Source organism: Panthera tigris, chromosome B2, assembly GCF_018350195.1.
Source record: "Panthera tigris isolate Pti1 chromosome B2, P.tigris_Pti1_mat1.1, whole genome shotgun sequence".
In the NCBI taxonomy this organism is placed as follows: Eukaryota; Metazoa; Chordata; class Mammalia; order Carnivora; family Felidae; genus Panthera; species Panthera tigris.
Genome location: NC_056664.1, coordinates 48,229,675 through 48,256,138, shown reverse-complemented (window position 1 = coordinate 48,256,138; position 26,464 = coordinate 48,229,675). Strand labels below are relative to the sequence as shown.

The window sequence follows — 26,464 nt, the reverse complement described above, 5'->3', positions numbered from 1 at the left end:
CTGGGAATTAGTAACATTTCTGAAAGGAACTGATGATGAGTCTGAATCAACTTATTGATCCGGATTTTCCTCAGCCGCAGGAGCCTCTCTGCTCAGCGGGCCCGCACAAGCGGCAGCCACCGCCGGCACCACGGCGGGCCTCCCGCCCCGCCCGCCCTCGCCCTCCCCGAAGGGTGCCAACAGGAGCTGGGCACCGGTGAGTTAACAACGCAGGGCGCAGGGCGGGGCGGGGGTAACCGAGGGGCAAACGCAAAGGGGCTAACCACACTCATGTTCATCCCGGAAAATTCCCGTGACAGCTTGAGGGAGGGAGGGCAACATAGAAAAGGGTGGTTGGGAGAGGGGTGAGGTGAGGGGGAAGGGCGGGGACTGCGAGAGTTTCCTAAAAAAATATTAAAAATTAAAAAGTTCGTGCGTCTCAGTCAACCAACTCTCAAAGCACTGACACCAACAATGTTTCTCCGATTTTCTTCCAATAAGTTAGCGTTTTCTCATGTTTAGTCTTATGTTTATTTTTCCAAAGGGGGAAAATCATGGTTTTCTTTTATTATCAGTATTACTAAGCTCGAAAGAACCGAAGTGGAAAATCCGGACGTTTGTCTCCAAGTGTATCTTGAAATAGACACTGAGAACCGATATTGTTGCTCCGTTGTAAGCCTCAGTTTTTTTTTTAAGTTATTTAGCTCTTTTTTTAAAATTTGATTGTATGTGTATTCTACCTAATATAATTAATTCTTCCAAAGCCAATCCAACATTTTAAAGCTAAAATTAATTTTTTTTCTGTTTTCCTTTTGTATTTAAAACATTTTTCTTTCTTTCTTTCTTTTTTTTTTTTTTAATTTTTCATTTCCTGTGTTTCTCCTCCTTGTCGCCAGTTTTACTACCTGGGCCTTCCCCAGACGTGTGCCTGTTAGTGGTGGTGTTGTTCAAGAACATCTTGTCCATGCCTTTGAGCGCCTCGGTGAGATAGTTCTGCAGGGCCGTGAGTGCGGCGCAAATGGCCGGGGCTCCGAAGCCGTGCGTGATGAGGCTGAAGTGCGTGAGGCAGCTCTGGATCCCCGGCTCCAGGATAGGGCTAGGTCTGCTGTTCCCGATTGGCGTCCGGTCCTGCGCCAGCAGATCCGTAAATTCTTTACAAAGTTGCCTGCAAAGAGGTGGGAGAGGAATAAAAAATCACTCTCGGTGTCGTTGTCATTGGCATTAGAAAGGAGACGCGCACACTAGCCCAGAGGCGCCGGGTCACCAGAGAGCCGGAGAGCGAGGCTAATGCGGACGATTCCGCTCTGTTTCCCTTCACGGCACTCTCCCTTCTAGAGCAGCTGGGACGAGAAGGAAAGCGGGGGTGGGGAAGTTATGCACCCCTTACAGCCCAAAGCCTTGCCTTTCTCCCCACATCCAGTCTTTCCTCCTTCATTCCAGGACCGCCTAAACCCTGCTTGGGAAATCCGCTAGGCTTTAGCGTTTGATCTTTACTATTCAGTCATTTTTGGCTCTTACCTGGCAGATTTTTTTTTAAGCCCTTTCCCCCTTCTCTCCTCTGCCTCTCTAACCTCTTGATGATCAGACTCAAAAAGCCCTGAAAGATTTAGGCCCCTAAACCACAAGCCCGTCCCTGGCACAGAAGCAGATTGCCAGAGACTTGCATGGCCCAGGGCAAGCAACTGTTTATTCCAGGACAGAATGCTGATTCCATTCAAAGCAAAAATCTGTTTACCTGCAGTATTTGGGAAGGAAGGTATTTTCCCCCCTTTCCCTTTCTTTTAAGTACAGGCTACTGAAAATCTTTGTACAACAGGATTGTTGTCAATATAAAAGGATTCCTACATTGTTTAAATAAAACCTACAGGTAGATGGGTAAGACACTGGGGAGGGTAGACTTTTATTTGTTGAAGGTTTTTATTTCCTCAGGGCAACTACAATTTAGAGGAAACTCTCAGCCTTAGAAATCCTGTGTGCCTACGAATTGAGCTTATTTGAGAAATTTTTAATATAGGAGATGGACAAGAGGCTTAATATAGGATGGTTTTAGCCCAGAAGGTCCAATGGCATGGCATCCCAAAGGCCACGACCTTTCACAGACTGGCAAACTTCTCCTGTCAACCTGCTTCCACCAGTCCATGGGTCTATACAACTCCAGTCCCAGTCCCTCCCCATCCCCCACCCTCACCTCCAGTGTGGCCTGACGCTTGGCAACACGTGGCCTGGCCAACAGGTAAACAAGGCAGTTACCCAGAGGCCCTTATCAGTGACCCTGGGGCATCCTTTGCCAGGGGGATTACTCTCAGGAAGAGTAATGGCTAAACAAGACAGAGACTACGTCCCCCACCCCCACCTGCAGCAGGTGAAAAGGTTTTAGTTTTAAGGCTGGTGGTTAGATAATACTGACAGGCATCTCTCTACCCTCTCTCTACTGGTTACTCCATTCAAAATGCACATCTACATCCTCACAAACAGGAAGAAATAGGTTACGGTGCTGACGGTGCTGAAGTAAATAGGGCAGTTCTTAGGCACCTCAGAAGCACCTGTGGGGCTCAGATGCATGTATCCATGCCTCTACCCCATGATTCCAATTCAGAGGGCCTGGGGCTAGGTCCACAAATACCTTGGAAAAGCTCCCCAGATGATTCTGATACTCACCCCAGGTTAAGAAGTGCTGTCCTAAGTGAAGCCACAGGGCTTCAAGGAGTGATGGGGTGGAGGAAGTTACAAGGATTCCTTCGGGAAATAAGAGTTGGTGGGTGAAATCCTATTATCTAATTTATACACTTTAGTTTTATTTTCCCCCAAAGTACATTTACTCTTTTATAAAGCACCAACAGGTCCCCCACCACCAGACAGCAGGGCAAGGGGTAGGAGGGCAACAGATCCATTATACTGCTAGCTGGTACATCAGAAGAAAAACTTTCAAAAACAGGACGAGAGCCAAGTTTTGATCATAGAAGGAGATGGTTAAAGTCTGTCCTTAAGTTTGTACTCATTACCAAAGTGCCAAAAAAGAAATTCTGAACTGGGGGGAACAAATGCTCAGAGTCAAACATTCTAAATCTTCAAAGCCCAAAGCAGGGTCTGTAAGCAATTAAAGTTCTGGGACATTAATATTTTTTGACCCTGCGGAAAGGGGCAATCAAATTCCAATCACGTCTCAAAAACATCTGGACAAATTTGAGCAAATGATTTTTCAGCCTTCCATATATTTCTTTAAATTACGCTGTCAACGGAACAAACTGCGTCCTCCAGCACTAAATAAATGAGCGCCGCTGTTTGGGCCGAGCCTTGGAGAGAAACGTGCGGACGCGCACAGCGCCGCCCACTGCAGGCCTGAGTCGGCCATAAAACACCAACAATATGACACCGAAGCCAAAGACAGGAGTAAATCAAATAAATAGAAAACCCACTGTAAAAGTTCAAATGAGCTCTAGACCTAAATTTAGCCAGAGATTTACTATTTTCCCCTCTGGAATTGTAGTAAATTTTACGTCTGTGGAAGATGCCAAACAGCAACGTTGGAAAGAGAATAATTAGAGCTGCGGGTGGAGATGGGTACACGTGGGTGACATATAGACATCCTGAGTGTGCCTATGACGGGAGATGTGAGACCAGGAAGAAATGTGCACCTAGGGATCCAGGGAAGATCTGGATCCAGGAAAGACCCAGAAAAGTCCTGCCTGGGATCCCCAGGGTTGGGGACAAGAACTGTAAAAAGCCTGGATTCATAATAATAAAGCCATTCTCCCCCAGAAACTTGGTAATAGAGGAGATCAAGACAAACCCACAGCCCTTAATCAACTTGCATGGGGGGAGAGAAGAGAGAGGGTGGAGCTGGGAGGGCATCCTAGCCAGCAATCCACAGGCTGCAAAAGCTACTTGGACCACTGAGTTGCTTCCCAGCCCCACAAATGAGGTCTGCATTGTCCTCCCAAGCGAGGGGAGGCAGCAAGGTGGGAGTCAGAGAGGAGGGCTGAGGGTCTGGGATACTCACTTTGTAGCGAGCAGCATATTCTTTCGGGAGTGCAGGTCACTGGGGTCCGTGTGCTGCCGATTCAAATACTCAGAAACAGCTTTAGCAGGAAACTCTGTTTCGCAAATATACCCAAAATCCCGAGCTAAGTGAACAGCTTCTCCTGAAAAGACGGGAGTAGAGGTAATAATCAGCACCTAGTCCCTGATCATCTAGGACAGGAGACGGTCCCTGGTCAACTGTTGTTATTTATAGAAGAGGCCAGCTGTTGGGGGCAAAACCAAAGGTGAAACTGATGCCCAGATAAAAAGGATTCTCAAGCCATAAAGTTGATGGAATAAACTTTGCTCCTGCTGCTCTTTCCAGCCTCTCTCTGATGATCCTTTTAGCCAAGTCCTAGCTAGACATCCCCTGAAAAGCTTTGGGTCTCCTACACACCATGCTTTCACTTAAGGGCAGATATATTCAGGAGCCACCTTACAATTGCACCTAGACAGTTGGCTAGACATTCAAGCCAGATTTCCCCCTTCCCTTTTTAAAAAGCACCTGTTATACCTGCTTTAAATAAAGTTTAAAAGTATTCCTATCTTTTGTGTTATCTTTTGTATTTCCTATGATTGCATTAGGAAAAAATATCTTATTAATAACAAATATATACAAACAATTCCACGTGTGAACATGTCCACATATATTAAAGAAACATATAAAGAATGAGTGTTTCTGTCCAACAATGAAATATGTATTCTTTGTCAGTTCCCTGATAGGTTTCAGGTCTCTCCTCAGAGGTTCCTGTCATCATTCTCCTACTCAAGAACTTTCTACTGCAGAAAGATGACACAGCAACTATAGAAAACCTGGACATCTGAGTCCTCAGCTTATGTGGAAGACCTTTCAAATAAAACACTAATAGCCCTTCATGCACAGCCTTAGGTGTTCCAGGGAAGATCCTGAACATGGTAAAGAGATATGGTGAATTATCCCATAGCTATGTGATTTTTAAGGAGCATGACTTACTTTTAATCATCATTATCATAGTAACAACAAAAGACTTCAGGCATGGTGCTTACAACGATCCAGATCCATAAAACTGAAAATTGCCAACTAACTATTGTAACTTCAGTAGTTTTACAGTTTCCTTCCTTCTACACCCAAATTCAAGTCTTAGGCAGAGATAACCTTGACTGCTTTTTAAAATGAGGATTGTGATACTAACAAATCCCTGAAGGGCAAAAACTAAACCCCCCAGGCTGAGAATCAACTGCTAATCAGTGTGATCTGGAAATTTGGTGACTGCTTCCCCAGAGGGTAAGTTTGGGCCAGGCAACTCTGCCTTAAAGATGGCAAAGTGCAATGCCTGTAAATGTGATGACTTTATGGTTGCTGCTTACATATTCTAAGATCTCCTCCAAAAACCAATTCCCCACAGGAGTGTCATAATATCACATCCATAAAAATAGAAGAAAAAACCAAGACCAACATGTTAGACTCTAGAGAAAATTCTATAACTTCCTTCATTAAGACCATCTGGCTGTATTTCCTATCCCTTCCCCGTCCCACAAATTAACTGCAGATCCTCTTGTTCTCAACTGTGTAGAAGTTCCTGTTTATTACATACCATAAATATCATCCCCAACCCCAAAATGATGAGCAAATTAGAATGTGCCTGTCATAATTGTGGCCCTTTAATTCACAATTGATGAATCTACACTGAAGATCATACGTGACTCCCCTCCATGTTTCCTCAGCACCTCCCTGCACCCTGTTTTCTCCTAGGCGTCATTGGCCTTATTAAGCCATATTTCAATAATAATAATAAGTCCCAGGTAATCAGCAGGAGATAGAACCCTGGGAGTGGCATGAGTTTTAAAATAACCATTAGGGGTCAGGAGTGCAATAATAGTTTCCTTATGAAAAAAGACAATGTGCTTTCTACTACTGACGATTCAGAGGTAGAACCTGGGAAGGAGAGGAATATAAAATGGATTGCTGCTTACAGAGTTACTCTTGCGAGAATTCATACAGAGGGAGTTTCACACACTGTCTCCTGCACATGGTGGTACAAGTGACCTCTGCACTGCCTTAGAGTCTGGACCTGAGCACTCTCCAGAGCTTAGGGACTCTTGCACATGTCCTTTGGCCTCTCTACAATTGCCAGTTCCCTCTAAGTAAAAGGACCTTTGAACTTCTCTCAGGCAGCCTCTTGACATTCGACTCATAAGGGCACAACAATTGCAGTGATTTCCAGTTAATCATGAAACGTGTAAAATGTCAGCCTTCAGCCAACAGTTAAACTCAGCCACTTCGTGAAATGGCCACACGTCTTGCTTACCTTCCACCAGGGAGGTGAGTAACGTGACATTTGCTGCTTTGCGCCTGCCCGCGGGTAAATTCAAACCGATTTTTTCTAGCCTTTCTCGCAAAGATCTCCCCCCATTTTTCGATTTGGCTCTGAAATTGCAAGAATTAACATTCTGATTAACCTCAGAGTATTCCTGAAACAAAGTTTAGACTTAGCAATCTAAAGCCCAGTGGAGCTTGAAGAGGTTTTAACTTGAGGTTAGCACATTTTCCCCCTTTCCTTGTGGTTATTTGCTGATAGTTTGCTGAGGTTTGCTTAATTTCTGCAATACAGAGCATAAAAAAATTGAGTCTTTTTTTTATCTCGTGAGAAAATAAAATGATACCAGATGGGAATAATTAGGATGTAGGTTGTGGGTCCAGAAAAGGTAGAAGTTGCACATGCAAACACACAAGCTCTTTCCTCGTAATGGAGCTAGTTGGTAAGTAGAAACTGGGCAAGCGCTACCTTGCCGAAAAGAAGGAGAGAACTGGGTGGTTCAGAGAGAAGGCACTAGCTGAAACAGGTGGGCCTTTCGAGGAAGGAAGGGGTCAAGAATTGCTGTAAGATGGAGTTGGGTTAAAAGGGGAAGGAAGACTGAAACATGAAACCAACATGATGATGGTAATCGCAATAACAGTTAAACTAACACTTTAGGGAGTTTAGTTATGCGATAAGCACTGTATATTGATTATCTCACTTAATCTCATAGCAAGTTTTATACACACTCAATGCCCAGGGGGTGAATGAAAGAAACTTCCACACTCCAGGACTCAAAGGACTCACTTGGAGAGCACGGCAAAAGGATTCAAAGTGAGAAAAATCCATGAGTCACCCCCTTACTTCCTCCCTCATCTCTCCCTGTATGTGCTAAAGTCTTGGCAAAAATACAAGAAAAAACCCAGTTACTCTGACCTCCCTGGTGGTACAGTTCACACAGCCACTTTTAGGAAAGAAAGGGACTTTCAACCCCCCAAATAGGCCAGCTTGAAAAGTTCGTCTCCTACAGCGTCACCTTCCTATCAGAGACACTACCAAAGTGTCCTTTGTCCAGGCACTGGCAGAGAATCTGGGGAGAGGCTTTAAAATCTTAAGATAAAAGCCACCTCTTCCTCCATTTTTCACAAGGAGTCTTCCTCCATTTTTCACAAGGTCCTCCAATATTGAGGACCATTTGAATGCCCCCACGAGATAACTGTTAATATTCCATTGTTATTATTGGCGGTGTTCTTACTGAAGACAAGAGGTCGCAAGTCTAGTGCAGAATTTTTCAAGCCGAGGGAACAATGCTTTGGTGGCTAGTGACCGATTTAGTCGGCCGCCAAACATACTTTAAAACAAACCAGAGAAGTATCACAGTACGTTACTGGTACAAAGTGGTTTATTCCATGAAACGTCTGTTTTAGATAAGTGTGTGTCGGTTCTGAGTTTCACTCAGGCTACAGAACGCCCTCGAAGTGTCCCGGGGATGGGAAGGAGTCCCGCGCCAGGCACAGGGCAGGGAAAGTAGGCGGCTCCAGCCACCGATCGCAGCGGGAGGGCGAGGCGGCGCGCGCTGACGGCGCGTGGGTCCCGGGGCGGCGGCGTTTGCGCGCGCTGCCCTCAGCACGTGGCGGCCGTAGCTCTCCGCACGCGCAGCTGGGGGGGGGGGGGGGGAGGGGGGCCGCGCGCTGGACGCCCGGTTGCTAGGCAACTGCGCCGGGCTATAGGTTGGTTTCCGGGAGCGCCCTCTTCCTTCACCCCGTAATAACCGATTTGGGGGTTTTACCTTCTGAGGACGCCGCCGAGGAGAGACGCATTGAGGCATTCGGGGGGCGAAAGCCGTCTCTGAACTTCTCCCACAGTTACTTTGTACTTTGAAGTTGAACTGAGCAGAGACAAACGGCCCGGGACCGAGCAAAATACCTCGCCGGTGTTGACGGACATGCCTCCCAGGAAGCCATCTTTATTCATCATCAGAGAAGTCACAGATTTGGGAGGAACCGGAACTAGGGAGAAAAAAAATATGCCATAAAGGTGACCGGGTTTCGATCCTGGTGACCGGCTGATAGAATGTGTCGGTGCGTGCGCAGGGGCGAGGCCACAGGACAGGCGCCAAGTGGAAAGCTGGAGGAGGAAGTGTTTGTTCCAATGGGGCTGCGGTGCGTTCAGAGCACTGTGTACAAACAAATGGAAAAGCCATCACTCCTCTGGAAACTTACCCCATGTGTGTAGCTATGAGTGCCCCTTGCCACAGTCCCACTTACTATACAAAATCAAAACAGACAGCCCAGAGTTTGAATTATGCTGTGAAACCCGGCAAATCCTATTCCACCATGTGCTAGCTTGTGACCTTAGATATCTCAGTGAACCTCTCTAAATCCTAGATTCCTCATCCATCCCCTAAGGATAATAATCATATTTGGTGCTGAAGCCTGGGAGTGATTACATTATCAATGATATAAAATGGTAATACCAATGTTCTGTATGAGAACCCCTCCCCCCTTTCTTATTGGACTCAAATCTATGGTCATCACTGGAGAGCACTGGAGAGTGGGCTCTTTCAGACACTGCTCAAGAACAGCCAAGTAATACCATTAAGCTTGGGCTCGAAAGAGCTGCTCATTTCTGTAAAAGTGGATCTCATTCTTTCCTACATCATAACAACATATTCATTTAGAAATGAACCCAAATGCTCCTCTCCAGTGAAAGCAATTCCACAGTGACATGAATTTTGTTTACAAATTAACTAAAGCACCGGCTGGTGATTGTTTGGAGCAGTTATGATTTACAACAGGTGCCCTGATCAATCAACCAATCACTCTAATTCATGTGAGCGGAGGTCTTGCCTTGCCCCAGTTGTTTCATTTCGGCAAGTAATTGATAACAAACCGCACTCAAGGTATGTTTTATGCAGAAGTTAATAAGAGCTGACAGCTGGTTGCCACTGCTACCCAGGCGCATTCAGTCTCTCCAGCCTGTATTTCTGTTTAATTGTGTTTCAGTGTCATCTGCACCTCAGGAAGAGGCGGGGCTCAGTAGAACCAAAGGGCTGGGAATGAGGAACAATGAATGGCCAATCTCCCAATTCCCCGGCAGTCTTGCTCCTTTGGACTTCTACACTGCTGAAGCTCATTTTCTTTCTGCAGGCTCTAGAAGCCACAGGGCAGGTGACTTTTCCTGGCTTGCCTTACACCTTAGCTTCTTCCGATGGGATATGAAGCCCCCAAATCTTCAAACAATATTTGTTGATCACCAGTTCAGGGGATTTATTGAAACATGCATCTGGCATGAAAAAGAAGGCTCCCATTCCTTCTCTTTAATAAAGATTATGTCTTATCCTATCATCCTGGTAGGGGAAGACATGCTCTTTCCACCATCCAGAGCCTAAAACTCTACATGTCAAACAAGTTGTACAACTTCTCTTGTATAGAATAACCAACAGTGAGTATTTTTGTAACAGCTTATTCTCTCTACTACAGATTCCAGCATTCAGACTTCCATGATTGTTTGGAGACTCCTGAAAGCCAGGTTGGTCCCAAATCTCTTATTTATCAGGAATTGCAGTTTGGCCCTTTACAAACATCTCATGGAAAAGGATTTTCCTAGGAGAATGGATGGAGGTCCTGGAGCATTTCCTTTTGCTACTCCTTAGATGTTTTAGTATTTCTGGATCTGCAGAGTTCAAGGCCCTGTCTCAGAACAGGGAGTGATGTTAGGTAACAGAGTGGATCTTCTGCACTGTCCTGGTTGAGGGCAGGGGGGGCTACAGAACATGTTTTCTTCTTTCTGATTCCCCTCATCACATTTTCATATTCCCTTTTGAGAGTGAACCAATGAAAAGTCACAGTGTGAGTATTAATTACATTTGAGTAAAATACGGAGTTAAAGTCATTTAAAAGACAGTGATTTTGGTGGGAACACCCTGTCATTTAATTCTCTTACACAACATCCACATCTAATTTGATCTGTCTTATTCTTCACAGCACTCTTGATTTCCATATTTCAGATTTGTATTCAAGAACTATAAACAAATAATTTACGATCATGGGAATTAGCTTCAAGTAACCTTGGAGAAACTTTTCTCCAAAATATAGATATAATTTTGTAATTTTAACATGGTATGAACTATAGAAATAAGTTGTAAAAAAAAATCTCATCTTTGACATCAGCAATATTTTCATATTTAAATACTATTTGGAAAGAATATTTTAACAGAAAATAAACCTCACTATAGAATATTTTAACAGAAGAAAAAACCTTACTAAGTTGAAAATACTAAGTTCATTTCCTGTTTCCCATACTGAACAACCAATACCCCTTAGGATTGGAATTTTACCTGCTTCTCAGAGTCCCAGATGCCAAATCTCTTGAAAAGCCAAGCCTTTAGAGACACTTTATAACCTGCCTTCTAATTTCACTATTGTTAATTGCCTGATTTACCTGACAAGAGCCATTTCCTTTGGGGAATGTATAGTGTTCTCTTCCGTTCCACGGACTGTACCTTTCCTCAAATGCATTATCACCTAAATATCACCAATCCAGTCAGCTTCTGTCAACACATTGTTGTCCTCTTTTGTTGTTGTTCCCCCCGCCCCCCAAAGATGCAAGCCATTTGAGCAGATATGCTTCAGGTTATATTTCCATTTTCTAATTTATTTTTTTATGTTTATTTATTTTTGAGAGAGAGACAGACAGAGTGGGAGTGGGAGAAGGGCAGAGAGAGAGGGAGACACAGAATCTGAAGTAGGCTCCAGGCTCTGAGCTGTCAGCACAGAGCCCAACACAGGGCTTGAACTCAGGAACCTTGAGATCATAACTTGAGCTGAAGTCGGACACTTAACCAACTGAACCACCCAGGTGCCCTTCCATTTTCTAATTTAAGTATAAATCATGTTCCTACCCTCTACTCCCTCATCTTCAGGTTCTAACCCTCTCCCACTCTGACCTTAATCTTGGTATCTTAGACTAGACCCTACACATTTCTTGTCCTAACTTTCCTTTAAATCCCTAGCAGTGTTATCTACCTTCTCTTCCACTTTCACACCTGCTTAGCTCAGCTGATTAACCCCATATTTTATTCTCTTTGTCTTTTCCCTTCTGCTTTCCTCCAGCTTATCAATAAACCCAGAGAGCAACAGGACCCGGTTGATTTGTTAGTAATTATGAGCACACTGTTCCTGCTCATGGAACCCAGAGATGACTAAGATAGGTTTAAAGCGACAGCAGGAAATGGTAAGGAAATGGAGCATAGCAAAACTCAGCGTGAAGCTTTCAGTTCTTTACATGTTTACAATTTTCTGTGCATACATTAAAACTGGTTGGGTTTTTTTTTTTCCTATTCAGTTCTCAGTTGCATATCATGGCCAACTTCTGCACGTAACATCCACAAAACTTGCTCCATTCCTTTTTTCCTGGCATTATATTAGGGAGAAGAAAAAAGGTTTAAACCCAATCAGTATTTCATTAGAGTGACTGGAGTTTTATTTAAGGAGAGAGGAAGGAAAAATTCTGATTACAGAAAATATTATTCATTAGTGGACTATAGAGAACCAAAGTGTTAATAGACTAGCTCTTAATGTGTATTTTTTAAACTTAACTATGAAACCGTAGCCTTGAGATCTCTGTGTTTGACTGTAAACAGACCCTTTGTGGGTCTGATCCGCTGGTGGAGAAGAAAGGAAGAAATGAACCCATCTAATGGATTCAAAGGTGAGTCCCTCTGAAAGGTACTCAGACTTAAATATGTAAGCTACACCAGGAAGCCAACAAGAGGTTGAATACTGCTTGAAATAAGTACTTCTTACCAGCAGAGCACCCTTTTCTTTATACTTGCATTGTCTCCCATCTACCTGAGGGCTAAATATTATTTCACATGGATATACAACACATCTATAAATGTGAGCACTGAAATCCTGGAAAGAAAAATAAAAGGATTCTCACAAAGAAAGCTGGCATATAAAGAACTACGAACATCCAGTGTTAGCATCCTTTAGGGGCAAAGTCTAAGAGGCTATAAACTGAATGGGTCCCATCACTTACTTGGTGTGTGGGACCTTGGGAAAGTCATTTATCTTCTCTCGATCTCAGTTCCCCCCTCCTCCCCACTGGGGGTGGAGGGTGGGAGTTGGAGAAGAGTGTCTGAGCTTTCCAACTTTGAAATTCTGTGAACTCTTGAGGCACCTGGATGGTTCAGTCAGTTAAGCATCTGACTTTGGCTCAGGTCGTGATCTCACGGGTTTGTGAGTTCGAGCCCCGCGTCAGGCTCTGTGCTAATAACTCAGAGCCTGGAGCTTGCTTCGGATTCTGTACCTCCTTCTCTCTCTGCCCTTCCCCTACTCACTCTCTCTCTCTCTCAAAAATAAATAAAAATTTTTAAAAATTCTGTGAACTCTGATTACTCCCTGGGTGGCTGGAATGTATCTCAGAGTCTTGAGTTGAATAAATACCTATTGGGATCCAAGTCAGCCCTGGAAATGTGAACCTCTTCCTTTGAGGGGAAACTCAAACCCTTTCAGAGGCTCTGACATAACTCTCGGTGCTTTTTTACCTTCTAGGTCAGAAGGAAGAATCCCAACATTGTAATTGAAATTGGCAATTTCTTCCTACCTCCCCCCCCCCAAAGAAAATCCACACCAAATCAAAGTGTTTATATGGGGAAGGGGCCAGAACTAATGGGGAAAAAAGTGGGAAAGAACTGAGGTTGAACTGAAACTAACCAAACAGGATATCCCCAAGACCAATGAAAATGCCCCACAGTCACATTTGAACCTTGGACTCCAGCCACACTAGCCTTTCCAAGAAATCCCAGCATATTTTCTGCTCTCTAAGGTGTCAAACCTATTGCATTTTGGCCTCTGAATGCACCAAACACTTCTTCTTAAAGCCTAGGTGAGCCTTTTTTAGTTAGGCTATAGGATGGTGGCAGTGATCATTTATATTAGCTGGGTACCAACGCAGCCCCTCCCCGGCCCAGAATCCTAATCTTAATGGAACTGAGAGTTAAGAATGATTTTTTAATGTCTCGTTGGATTTTTAGACTGTTAATGTACCGAATCCTTCTCATTATTACTTTATTGATTGCTCATTGACCAGCCCCCTTCAAATCGTATTAACCACCCTCTGCCGGTTTAGATTAGGAGAGTTTAAAAAGCACCTTTCATTACTCCCTCCACTCCTGCCACGGAGTTGAGACTCGGCAGCTTAATGGGAGCTCTAATGGGGCAGCTAAGAGGAGAGGGGCCACGGTCCCTGCCGATTGCATTAATAGCTCAAAGGGGGCCAATACAGAAAATTAGCCGTAAACGAGCTCTGGAGATCTTCAAATGAAAGAGCCATTTATCACGCTGGCTACCTTCACTCCACTCGTTTGCTCTCTCTACTGGGAACAACTCATTTCCTCTTAACTAAATTACTTCAGAAATGTCAGCTAAGCCCAGATAGCAAACATAACAAGAGAGCTAGCCTATAATCTATGAGGTGATATCAACACGGGTGAAAAATTGGTTAAATTTTAGGAGAGAGTCCATAATTAGAGACAGTGACAGACATAGAGACCTTTATCTTTTATGCCTAGGTCTTCTGGCTTCAGTATATATAATAGCAGAGACACCGAAACCTGGGCCAGTGGCTGCATTTTTATTAGTGAGGTAGACTTTTAAAAATCCCTCTACAAAAAATAAAAAAGATCTCTCTAAAAACCCATTAGAAAATAAATTAAGCAACCGAGTCCCTTGCCCATTGTTGAGATGTATAAAACTTAGTTCTGAAAACTGTCTCACCTCCTCTTTTATGAAATTAATCTCTGGGAGATATCCTTCATAAGGGTTGGGGAGGGGACAAAAACGAGAGACCAGAGGGCCAGGAAGAAGCAAGTAAATCCATACCCTTATTTTAAATGATTCACAGTTATCTAGAAAAGTAAATCAACCACTTATTTCTATTTTACCCATGACTCTCTAAAGACAAATATATGATACTCAGATCTTTTCTTCATGTAATAAAGGAAATACCTGAAGTATTAAATAATGGAGTTGACCTAACACTTCATATTCATACCATGCCCCCTAAATCAATAAAGTGACTGGAGTGCCACTTAGATGTTTTAAGCTATACATTAAAAAAAAATTAAAAAGGCTTTAGAGGCCATAAAAAGTATTGCATGTTTTCGAACAGAACCAGCCACTTTAGTCAATATTCTCCTTATTCCTGGAGATACCCTTATACATAAATATTCATATTTTGCTGACAAACATATACTAGCCCTGAAACCAAAGCAGCATACATCTAAGAATATTTTCAGGTCCATTTTGTTAAGCAAGCTAAATTCCAAATATTTTTATTGGCCTGCCTGTTAATAACATTTCTGATTGGTCATCTGTCGGGCATGACCCACTGACAGCCCAAATGTTGTTTCTAGGATACAGAACCCTGAGATAAGGGGTTCTAGCCTCTGGTGAAAAGGGAGGGAGGGCTAAAACAAAAAAAGAAACAGAAAAGCCAATGGGGAAGTACCTCCCCACTCTCCCCGCCTTGCCCCCATCAACTAGCAGTTAACCAAAAGAGAAGACCCTAGAGGAAATGGTGAAAGTGAGCTGTCAGCACAGTTGCAAATCTAAGCACCAAGCCTGGGTGTCCGAGCAAACCGAAATGCTGGCATTAAAAACTGAAATGACACTATCTAAAGAAGATAGGGAGAGATGTTTGGAGCAACACTCAAAATAAATAGTTTTGCCCCAAATCTCACCATTCTTCTTCAGGATATTACATTCCAAAGCCAAATGGCATTATTCAAGTACAGCTCCCCCCACCCCTGCCCCAACTCCCATCCTTCACCTCCAAAGCCACTTTTTCTGTCTTTGTAAAGGAAGATAATTTAGAATACCCCACCCTGTTTGGAATCCTTACTTCACAACCCTTCTACTGTACCAGGCTTGACTTTGCATTCCTTTCCAAAGCACCTTTTCTTTAATTATTTTTGTGACTGTCATGTGGTTCAAATTAATCATAACTGACGGAAGCTAGGGATTGTTGACATCAAATATAAGGACGGGCCTTCTCCAGAATTGATAAGAAAGGGTTACAGTAGTTAAAACTGTATCTCCAAATACCAGCTCTAGCGATAATTAAAGATTGCACTGTTTACACATTCAAGCTCCTAAATTGGTGGCATGTGAGTGACATTCGGGCCTTTCGGCAGCCACACTAATCGCCAGGCATTCTCTCAGTGACTGTCAGAAGAGAGGGGGAAAAATTAAGCAGCTGCAATACGCCCGAAATGAGTTATTGTAATTACATTTAATTAGTTTAATTAGTTAATTATTTTGCTTACAGCTGTACAAGAGACTGCAAACATTTGTTAATATCACATGCCCTTTAACAGTATGGGGTGATTCCACAGTCACACTAAATCATGAATGCATATGTAGGAAGATTTAGAAATGTGCATAGGCTGTCTCAACTTCTCGGGATGTGCATATTTAGCAACACATTTCGCAGGATTTTTTTAAAAAAATAATAAAGAACTCATAAAAGAGAACTGGGAACAGAATTACCACACACAAAAATCAAATACAAAAACAAGAGAAGGACCTGTCTCAATGACCTAGGTTAGGGTTTAGCTCAGCAAACTCCAGTCATAAATGAAATAATTATAGCACAGTTTTGAAAGCAGTGTTTCCTAACCAGTTCCACACACGATGGTAGTTCGATTATTTAAGATGTGTCTACAATTGCTGCCAAATGTACCATGAGAAAGTGGCAACAGTCTCTGTCCCTCTGTCTCTCTCATCTGGGTTTCTGTCTTTGCCCCTCCCCGTTTCCTTCTTCCCAACATGCCTTTTACACCCAGGCCTTTTACACCTTTGTCCTGTGATTGTGCACAAACATTTCTCTCTTATAACATAACGAATTCCCCCAAAGCGAAAACTCATAAAGACATGACTGCACAGGAAAACTTTGCTTACTTTTGGGAGGAATAATCCATACCTTTTTTTATGACAGACTGGTCCAATAGATTCATGCCGCTGTTATTGGCATCTTCAACTGACTGTGAATATAAAAACATCACTATTCAAATTGACTGGATATTAAAGAATTGCACACATAAATCATGTCATTCCAAACTGGAGTTTCTGTTATTTCCATTTATATTAATTCACAAAGGGAGGTTTTATTATTATCATTATTACCTCCAAATCAACATAGAAATGAAAGTCACCCAAATTATAAATTCTTCCAATGGAAGAGGAGGAAAAAGGAAACTGCGAGAGACATCTGGGATGCAGTATTGGTTTAGTTATTATATTAAACATAGATGTTACACAGACATATAAACTTTCATATTACTTGCTCTTATGAATTGTGAAAATTTGGCAACAGCTGAAAGATTTTCACCAATATAAGTACGGATAATTCCTGTTTTCAGTTCTATCCCAGCACATCTTAACCCCAGAGTCACTTTACAAATACATAATAGTTTACATTATGGGATTTTAATTAAAGTCTGAGCAATTTGGAATGGAATGCAAACAGCAACACATAGGAACACGTTTGCAAGCTGGCAGGACCGCACACACTCTTCAGTCCGTACACGTCCTTGTGTGCTATGAATTTCTTGCTGCCTGATAATCCCTCAGAGGAACCTGCACAATTTGCTTCCCCTCCCAATCCTGCTGCTGCTACTTCCCAGCAAGAAGCACACCTGTTAGGGCCACAGTAACCACAGACACACAGACAGCCCCCGATCCTCCCAGTGATCACCTATGTTCTGGCAAAGAGCATTCATCTTCTGTGCCACAGTCTTATCCTAAAGGGGAGTTTCAACCCTGGGTGTTGGCAGCACTTCTGAGGGGAAATGGCTGTTGGGATGAGTTTCTTACTGTCAGGATGTACAAATACAGAAGTTCTGGCTGTGCGTCCCAGGGCATCCAAAAGCACTGTATTCCCTCCTCTCCCCACCCCACCCCACAAATGAAAAATAAATGCTAGGTCTTTCTGAAATGTACCGCTGCTTTCTTTCCTTGATTCTTAGAAACCTACGTTCGGACCAATCTGTCCCCCACTCTACAGAGAAGGAAAAAGCAAACGGCTTGGGAGTGAGGTTGTGTTTTCACAGCACCTCCCACCCACTCACACCTCATCCCCAGACAGGGTGTGTGTTCATCACAAGGAAGAGACTGTCTACCCCAAACAAGCAGCACATTAGACACGAGATGATCTAATCACGAGGAGCGGGGGAGGAGCATGTTAATTTGTTTCTTTACGTTTTTAAGAGTCACTCTTCAGTTGTCGGAAAGGTGAGGAAAATTGTTATTCCCCGTAAGACCCGTTTTCCATGTTGCAACATGCCATGTCCATATTAAGAAACAGTAAAACGCTTTAGCAAATACTTCATACAACTTGCTCGGAACTCCTCAGGACACCCCCACCTTGCACACCCGCGTGCGCGCGCGCGCACACACACGATTCACGCCTTGCCATGCTCACGTGTCTACAGTGCGAGGCGTCCACTCAAGACCAAAATAGTCGTCGGTGACTGTGGGCGGGCAGGCCCCGGATCTCGGGGGCCGGGACCCAGGGCGCCCCCACACCTCACCCTCACGCCGATACGTAAATATGTATATACGCCTCATCAGCGACGTGGGGTAGTTGTGGTAGTTAATGAGAAGGCTCTTGTCTGATTTTCTATCTAATTACGGCCGCCTGCTGGGTTTTTGTACAGGATATTCACGCAGCATGCTGGCGCTTAATCGTCACAGGGAGGATCGTAAAGATTTAATTAGGACTGCATGCGGAAGCGCAGAAAAACAACTCAGACTCGTAATTACTAGACTTCTTTAGTTAAAAGTGATACCAGGGGTTGCTTTAAGACACTGGTGTGTGTGTGTGTGTGTGTGTGTGTGTGTGTGTGTGTGGTGGGGTTTGACAACGTCCTTATATGCTTATACTCAGGGGTAGTAGAGGTGACGCGAGGTTAGGGAGCAAAGACTGGAAGAAGAAAAGAGGGGTTCCACGACAACTAAACTCCAAAGTAGGTGTCATCTCACTCCATCTTTCTCTCTGATGCTGTTTTTCCGGAGTTTTTTTTTTTTTTTTTAACAGTGCACACCCCCCAACACACATACACGCAAATGGGTGAAATGTAGCATACCCAGAGCCCAAACTGCGATTTGCTAGTTTAATAGCCCCTGTGAGTAAATTGAAATAGAAATTGACAGGGTTTTATAGTTTCATTTAAAAAAATATTAGAAGCATTTGGTTAATTAGCTCCCCTCCTCTTCTCTCACGGTCGGTCGGGGCGGTGGCCCTCCGCGTGTGTCTGGGTCACACGACATACCCACAAACCAACCCTCGGCCAGGTGAGTACCCCTCGCGGTGAGGCCCTCTGGCCCAGCGGCGCCCTGGGGACCTGTCAGGTCCGCGGCTGGGAGGGGGCAGGGAGAGGGATCCGGAACACACACTAGGTCTTCGAGTTCGTACAAGTGACTGAGGTCCAGGCCGAGGCACCCTCTGGTCCCTTTTTAAAGACTGGTCAGGCGCAGCCAACCCAATCCGTAGCTGCAGGAAACGGTGAAATCCCCACCGGCTCGGGTAACTTCACCTCCCCCCTCTCCCCACCCCTACCCGCACCCCCCCCCCCCAGCAACTCGGAGTGGATCCTCCGGGATGGAGCAGCTCAGGCGAAGCCCCTGCATTCGGGGCCCGGTCCTAGGTACATCTCTCCCCCGTCTTTCTTTGTCACCTGCCCCCTGTCGTGTCAAACGCATCCCTGCCTCAGAAGGTCTGTCATCGCCGCCGCGGAGACAGAGATCCTCCCTGCAGCCTGGGACAAGCGCAGGATGTATCCCCCGTGACCCCGTGCACTGAAGGTCGTCCAGAGAAAGTCCTGCGAGCCACCCCACCCCGCCAGATGACGGGTTTGGAAGCCTCTGGGGGAGGAACTCGGTAGAGGTGGGGAGCATGCGTGGGCCGGGGCCTGCACCTTCTCTCCTCTGGGCTCTCTGCACCTCCGCAGTCCTTGTTTCGAAGCAACAACTCAGCCTGCCGCGCGACGCTTTGATGCGGGTGTTCTCCCCAATACACCCTGAACTGGTCCTGTGCTTCTCTCGTCCTTTGCATTTGACCAAACACCCAAAACCCCTCACAATTCTATCTTAAAAAACAAAACAAAACAAAACCTAAAAAACTAAAAAAACTAAACTAAACTAAACTAAAACCAAACTAAACTGAGACCAAAGAAATCTATTCCCTCTTTTGAGAGAATTCCTGGGTTAGAATGACTGAGTCACTGGGCCTGCAGGGTGGTGGTGACACGGCCAGTGCGTTAGCATTGCCAACAGCAGTGGTGATGAGTTGGTCCACTTTCATTATCTAGCACTTTGAGCAGTACTCAGAAAGGTTAATTTAAAAACTTGCCCCCTCCCAGACACATATTACCTCAATACATTTTTTAAAAAGCTATTAAATATTTCCTTCTTGTATGGTATTCTGAAATGAGCAGTTATCTCTAGACAGAGATCATCAAGCTTGATTAAACCAACAAAACTATCGTTCATGTTACTATGGGTAAATCCAGCCACAAATCATGTGATCCCATTATTTTGGGAAATAATAAATAACTGAATTTCTTCTAAAACAATAAACCATTACAGGCTACACACAGGCAGCATTTGATGCTGTCACCACACTTTAACTGTCCGAAATAAATGTATATTTTCCCCAGTAAGGTAAAACAGAAGGACTTTTCCCTTTCCCATTTCATTTTCCTTTGCTTTAGAGGTACGTCTAAAACGATGCATAATATATACAACTATGCCAATGAGACCAAAGTGTCAAATACCTTTCAACCGTATTTATCCTTTCTGCAGACTATTTAAATTAGGGAGCAAAAGGAGACCTGCTCAGAATCACCCAGACAGTTTTTCGAAATCATTTCTTTGATGTTTCTTTGTTTAGTTTAACCAAGTATTCTCAACCAAATCAGGCTCCATTGTGTAGGTTGCAGATGGGTTAGGGAGTGGGTGGGGGGAGTGTTTTGAGCCTTTTGTTTTAAGAAACAAACACGTGATGCCTGTCTAACTGGGATGGTGGCTTTGGGGAGAGGAGAGTATTAATGGAGGGGAGAACTGAGGAGGGATGTGGAGAATACTGCTCCATAGTCGTCTGATGCACCAAGAGGTGAAAGCAATTCTCCAAAATGGTATGTGTCCTCTTGGACTCCCAAGCAGAATTATGGCTTTCTGGGTCACCCCCACCCCTACAATTATTCCATTTCTCCGGAGATGACTTTGGAACTCATTTATCTTCAAAAAGGGCTCAGCAGCTTATGGGACATTCAAAGTAGGACCTGGTTTGGATGATCATAGCACATGTTTTTCTGCCCCATGTGCATTGTCATGCTTAACATCCAGCAGGAACCTCTGGAGCCCAAGAGGCCCTTGCACCTCTATGCTGAAGCCCCAGACTCTAAGCAGCCCAAGGTTTCACCTGCCTTGTCAGGGGCCAGGCCCACTGTGGAACGTGCATGGCGGGGGGCAGTGGTGGTTGGGAGGGTACCTAGCTTGCTAGCACAAAGTACAAGAGAAAAAGGAAGTAGCTAAGGCAAGAGGAAAAACAACTAGCCTTGATTGTGATGACCCTAAACTATCAGCCGGTACATGCATCTCTTTCTCCTTCAAGATTTCATTTCTAGTGGTTCCAGCTTTCATAACTGGACCTCAAGAAATCGCCACTACATGCATAACACATAAACAGTTATATAAGTCGTGTCCAGCTAGTCCTGTTTTAAAGATGGAAACTCCCCCCACCAGGATGCAGAGTGCCCCTCCCCCACCCCTCCCATCTCCCGGGGCACTCACTATTTATTTATTGTCCTTCTCATTTGTTTGTTTGTGGTTACCTGGACGTCTTCCATTCCGGGATGGCCGAGGCCGTGCAGCGAGAGGCTGTCACCCATGCCCGCGTCCAGGCCGTGGTGCGCCGAATGCAGCAGCACGTCTGGCCGGCGGACCGAGTGGTAGTCCCTCCGGGGGTCGAGGCCCGAGAGCTGGGGCAAGGCGGCCCGAGGCTGGGGCAGGAGAGAGCCGGCTTCTGAACCCACTTCTTGCCGCTGCCGTTGCCCCCAGGGATGCTGCTGGGGCTGGTGCAGTGGGTTCAGGGAGTAGGGGTCGTTGACGTGGGAGTAGGGGTCCTGGCTCTGGTGGTAGGGGAGCGGCTGGTAGGGAGGCGGGAAGTAGGGCGGCTGGAAGTCTGACGACGGGGTGTGGGACAGCGGCGGGGCGCTGGAGTAAGGTCCTTGAGACACCGAGCCCAGCTGTGAGAGCCTGGAACTGTGGCTCGGGACGCCATCGTGCCGGTCCTGGGAGCGGAGAGGCGGAGAGACGGAGAGAGAGACAGAAGCAGAGAGAGAGAGAGACAGAAAGAGAGAGAGAGAAAGAAAAAAAAGAAAAAAAAAATACAAGCGACTAATGGAGAAGCCCCGCTTCTGTACATTCTTCCCAGGACAGGGGAAGCAAGAGTCTGAAACTTATACTCCCAGGTTGACTCAGAGGGCACATGATTTCAGCAATTCCAAACGCGAGGCTTTGAGGGGAAAAGTGGGTAGAATCACCACCCACTTAACCAACATCTGAGCCTTCTGTTGGGAGTGCAAAGCAGGCAAAAGGGGTAAGGGTCAAGTAACTGAATGTATGGGGGGAATTCTAAATTCCTTAATTAAAAATATAGGAGCCTCCCGTACAGTGTTTCCTCTTCTGGGTGTTTTAAACTATCTTTTCTAACTCTTCCAGAGGTGCAAAGCATAACAAATAAAACTTCATACTGTTTGCTCTGCTGCTGCTCCTGTTCCAAACCAACTTCTGCCTTCACTGGCAACCCAGCCAGCTGACCAAATGCTCCCCACACAACCTGATAATTCCAGGAGCTCTGAGAAATCTGCCTACTCTGAGTTCCCAGTCACCCCTCCCTCCCCAAGAGGAATTAAATCATTTAAATACTGTTTGATTGAAATGGATCTCATTTGAAATTACATCCTGAACCCACGTTCCTTTAAGTTGAGTCGTGGTTCGAAGGAGTTATTTCTATGGTTGCTTTTCTGTATCTAATGCTATGATACTCCAGGGTGTGAAAATTAAGGACCTGGGGAGGGAAAAACAAGAAAAAGCCCAGACAACTTACTGTTGGTTCTGTCTGGAGTGGCAAACTGAGTGGAAGGAGAAGGGGGAGGTGTGTGTGAGAGAGGGGTGTTTAAGTTTCTCCCTGTCCTTTGTGGAAGTGCCTTGGTAAAGTCCCCGTGATTCTTTTTTGGAGAAATTGTCACCTAAATTTCCAAACTGCAGTGGCAAATAAAAAGTTTTTCTCTACGGCCTCCCCCCTCCCCAGCTGACTCATGGAGCTCAGACGGAGAACACACAATGCAGAGAGAAGCAGCTGCAGCCTCCTCCAATTATGGTGCTAAATTACCAAGCCAAAGGCGCTCAAAGGAAGACAGAGACAGAGAGAGTGAGACGCACGCACAGAGACGGAGAGACAGAGAGACAGTGAGAGGGGGGAGCATGCAATTCTGGTACAACGTGAATCCAAACTCACCATGGATGAATAGGTGTGGACTAACATCTGGAAAAAAAAGCCTGGTTACTGCTCAAAATCAAACAGTGATTTAAAAAAAAAAAAAAATCAAGGAGTCCAGCAGAGAAACGAGCTGGACACAGGAGCCGAGCTTGAGGGGTTTCCAGGACAAGCCATCAAAAAAAAAAAAAAAAAATCCCCCCCCACCCCCAAACAAGATTGGCGATGCCTGTCACACACAGACAGAGCTGTTCATCGGGTCTCTTGCTGTCTTTTTGGCCTCTTTTCTTCTGCCGCTCTTCGGGGCTCCAGATACAGTCCTCTTCCACCCGAAGCTGGGCTCAGACTGCTCCAGCGCCCCTTCCTCCCTCCGCTTGCCTACACCGCCTCATAATAATTGATATTCATGACTATTAATATTACACGAGTACTTTAAAGGGAGAATGGAGGACAAATGGAGCGTGAAGCAGCAGCGAGCGCAGAGCTCCCCTACTATTGTAAATGACGTTCATTCAGTGGAGAATTACTAGATGTAATCAGACGAGGGGGCTGGCAAAGGCAGACTGGGGAAAAAGTTTAGCAGGAAAGAGGCAGAACTTCAATTAACTGAGCCGGGGACACGCGTAAGGCAGCCCCTGCTACTTTGGACAAGGCAGTGAGGGAGAGCATCGCTGGGGGCTTGTACAGAATGTAGGTGTCCTTGTTCCTGGAGAGGGACTTTCCTAATGGGAAGAACTGATCGCCCTAGGTGCTTTGTGTGCAGATTAGAAAAACAAAATAGAAAGGCGTTGCCTCATCATTTGGAGGGGAGAGAAAAGTAAACCGGTGGGCCTGGTTGTTTACAAGTGACGTTTGCAGATTTGCACTGAATATTGGAGATTATGCTGATTTATTAAAGGACTGGAGAGAGATGGGGCTTTTTTTTTCATCCCTTGTATGACCAGTCCCTTTTCACTGCTCAGTCTGTGATTTTTACCTCAATTTAAAATATATGCAATCAATCTCCAAGTACACTAAATGTATCCTTTCCAGGCAAAGCCAGGGGCAACAGAAAACCTTCTGGGATGTTTCAGGAACCCGTTCAACTGGCCTGACTGCCATTTCTGTTAAAGTTCAACCTTCCTCCGGACTTAAAAAGGTTCCTTCCACAGGGCTCCTGGTTCTCCTATAGTTTTGATCAGAAAATTTAGCCAGATAAGGGTACCTGCAATATTCTCTCTCCTCCCTCTCTTTCCCTCGCTCTCAGTTCCCCTCTCTTCTCTCTCTTCCCTCCTCCTTCCCATTTTGGTCTCCTCTCTCTACCCTTCTTGCACTCCACTCCTCCCTCTTCCTCTTTCCCTCTATTCTTTCTGTTGTCCCTCCCTCCTATCTCATTTAGCCAGTTTACTTTTCGTAAGCAGAGACCAAGTTTTATCCTGCTTACTTTTGGGAACCCACTGAAATCCCTCTATGTATATTCCCAGCTGTTCACACACACCATGACCCCATCTCCGTGAGTGTCATGCTCACTTCGGGCGCTCACATTCTTTAAGATAATTCTAGCGCCTTCGACTTTACCATTATCCCGCCTGTTAAAGAAAGAAAAGGAGGCCGAACCGAAACAAGCCCCACCAGGCGGAGGCGCGGCTCTTCGTTACAGTCGATACACCGCCACAAAGAGGAAAGGAAAACCCTCATCATCTCTGTGTCTCTGTCTCTGTGTCTGTCTCTGTCTCTCTCTGTCTCTCTGTCTCTCTCTCTCTCTCTCTCTCTCTCTCTCTCTCTCTCTCTCTCTCTCTCTCTCACACACACACACACACACACACACACACGCACGCACACACACACTCTCTTAGGGTTCCGGCCCGGCCGGAGCTGGGGGCACTGGCTGCCTGCGGGACGGGACGCGGCGGCCGGGCGGCGGTGGGGCCGCGGAGCCCCAGTCCGCGGGGGTGAGGCTGGGCCCGCGGCGTCAGTCGGGGCTTAGCGGCCGCCTCTGTGCGCGGCCGGTTCCCTGTATCCGCCAGGCGCCTCCCGGCCGGGCTTTCCAGAATCTTCCCGGAGTGCCGGGGTGGCATTTTCTCCCCCACCGGCTCGGGGCACCTCTGTGCGTCCCACCGCGACCTTTCCGTACGACCGAGCGAGCGCCACTTGGCGCCGGTCGCCCAGGACTTGGCTTCCCGTCCTCCTCCTCTCTCCAACTTTTCCGCTTTACGGTCTCGGTCGCCCGGCTCGCCAGCTTCCCCCTGCCCCCTTCCCTAACTGTGCGGCGCCCTCCCTCCGAGCGCTTCTTTCCGTCCTCCCTCCCTCGACGTCTCCTCGAGTCTGCGCTGCCCTCTTCCCCACGGCACCCAAGTCGGGGTCTGCGAGGCCATTCCGCTCGGAGCGGAGCTCCGCGGGCCTCCGCCGCCGTCCCCTCCCCGTCCCGCCGCGCGCCCCGCCCGGCCGCCCGCCTCGCCCGCCAGCCCCGGAGCCGCCCCGCCGCCGCGTCAGCCGGCGCCGGAGGCCGACCAGGGCAGCGGCGAGCGCGGCCCCGGCCCCGGCCCCGGCCCCGCCGGGCTCCGGGCAACTTCCCCCGCCCCAGAAGAGTTGCGCCAACCCCAGCGCTGGAGAGCCGTGCGCGCTCAACAAGGGCAGAACACTGCGTTAAAAATACCCCCAAACGGGGTGTTGGACGCACTGACTCTCAAAAAAGCAAAACACAAGGAAAAAGATTTTTAAAAAAAGAAAAAAAGGTCTGCTAGGACTCCTTAGCTTCTGCTCTATCGACACCCATCTAGCTATCTACCTCCCTCCTTCTAATTTTCCGTCCTCTACTTGGATCCGTTTGTTACCGATTTCAGAAGTATTACTGAAAATAAAAATTAAAAGCCCGAGTCTGTTACGAATGAGGCTTGAACATCTAATTCTCTCCTACACTCAAACCCAGGAGAGCCTCTGCCTTGATCAGTCTCTATTTTCTCTGCCCACATTGAGTAGCACCACATTCCCCATCAAAGCCTGGGGGGGGGGGGGCGAAGAAGAAGGAAAGAAAAATAAAAGAAAAAAAAAAAAAAAGAACGAAAAGAGAGAAATTTCCTAACTTTAAAGTAGCCAGATTTCAACCTTAAAGTCCCTTTTTCCGAATACTGAAGTCTCTCCCCCAGCCAGCTTTTCTAAAAGTTAGGGAAAGCTGAGAAAACCGACCGGAAATCTACGACTAAATAGCTGAAAAATATATATCAGTTGGGGTGTCAAGAAGCTCAAATTCTGTATCTGCAAAGCTCTAAGATGCATCTGGGGGTGTCGGCTCACCTCATAGATATCCTCGTACTTGACATTCTCCACGAGCTTCCAGAGCATGATGGCAGCCTGGTCTCTAGGAGGTGAGTGCATTCATGTGAGGAGCAGATGTCTGGCTTCTCAGGACTCCGCTGTCTGTAATGATCCATCTATAATTGGAAATGGGGGATACACACCAAATCCGACGCTCCTCTCCCATCGCAACTTATATCTGTTGTCTCAAACAATAGGCTGGAGAAGTAAGCCTCAGCAGAGGGAAAAACATTATTACACACACAGGAGTTAGATGCAACCCACAGACATATATATTATAAAAATCATAAACACGTATTTACACCCAGACACCCACATTGAGTTATATA

The 26,464-nt window shown here is 45.8% G+C and overlaps 1 protein-coding gene across 3 annotated transcripts; it reads right to left on the bottom strand.

Moving 5' to 3' along the window:
• On the bottom strand, nucleotides 1-26,195 carry TFAP2B (transcription factor AP-2 beta). 3 transcript variants are annotated; one of them, XM_042986548.1, is made up of 9 exons: nucleotides 26,115-26,162; nucleotides 21,175-21,633; nucleotides 16,241-16,323; nucleotides 11,061-11,066; nucleotides 9,436-9,449; nucleotides 8,065-8,239; nucleotides 6,288-6,406; nucleotides 3,980-4,121; nucleotides 1-1,144 (listed from the first exon to the last, which is right to left on the bottom strand). In XM_042986548.1, exons 1-9 carry the CDS (start codon nucleotides 26,160-26,162, stop codon nucleotides 844-846), a joined length of 1,347 nt encoding a protein of 448 aa, XP_042842482.1. In that variant the 3' UTR covers nucleotides 1-843. The 3 variants fall into 3 exon arrangements, with proteins under 3 accessions (XP_042842482.1, XP_007095573.1, XP_042842481.1); XM_007095511.3 differs by lacking the exons at nucleotides 9,436-9,449; nucleotides 11,061-11,066 and having other exon boundaries at nucleotides 8,065-8,284; nucleotides 16,263-16,323; nucleotides 26,115-26,195; XM_042986547.1 differs by lacking the exons at nucleotides 9,436-9,449; nucleotides 11,061-11,066; nucleotides 26,115-26,162 and adding an exon at nucleotides 22,863-22,889 and having other exon boundaries at nucleotides 8,065-8,284; nucleotides 16,263-16,323.
• Nucleotides 26,196-26,464: the final 269 nt, after the last annotated feature.

Coding starts and splice junctions, on each gene's coding strand:
- TFAP2B (XM_007095511.3), bottom strand. CDS start 26,195: ATGCACTCACCTCCTAGAGACCAGGCTGCCATCATGCTCTGGAAGCTC. Junction 21,634..26,114: donor AGTACGAGGATATCTATGAG/GTGAGCCGACAC, acceptor CTCCGCTCCCAG/GACCGGCACGATGGCGTCCC. Junction 1,145..3,979: donor AATATGCTGCTCGCTACAAA/GTGAGTATCCCA, acceptor ACCTCTTTGCAG/GCAACTTTGTAAAGAATTTA.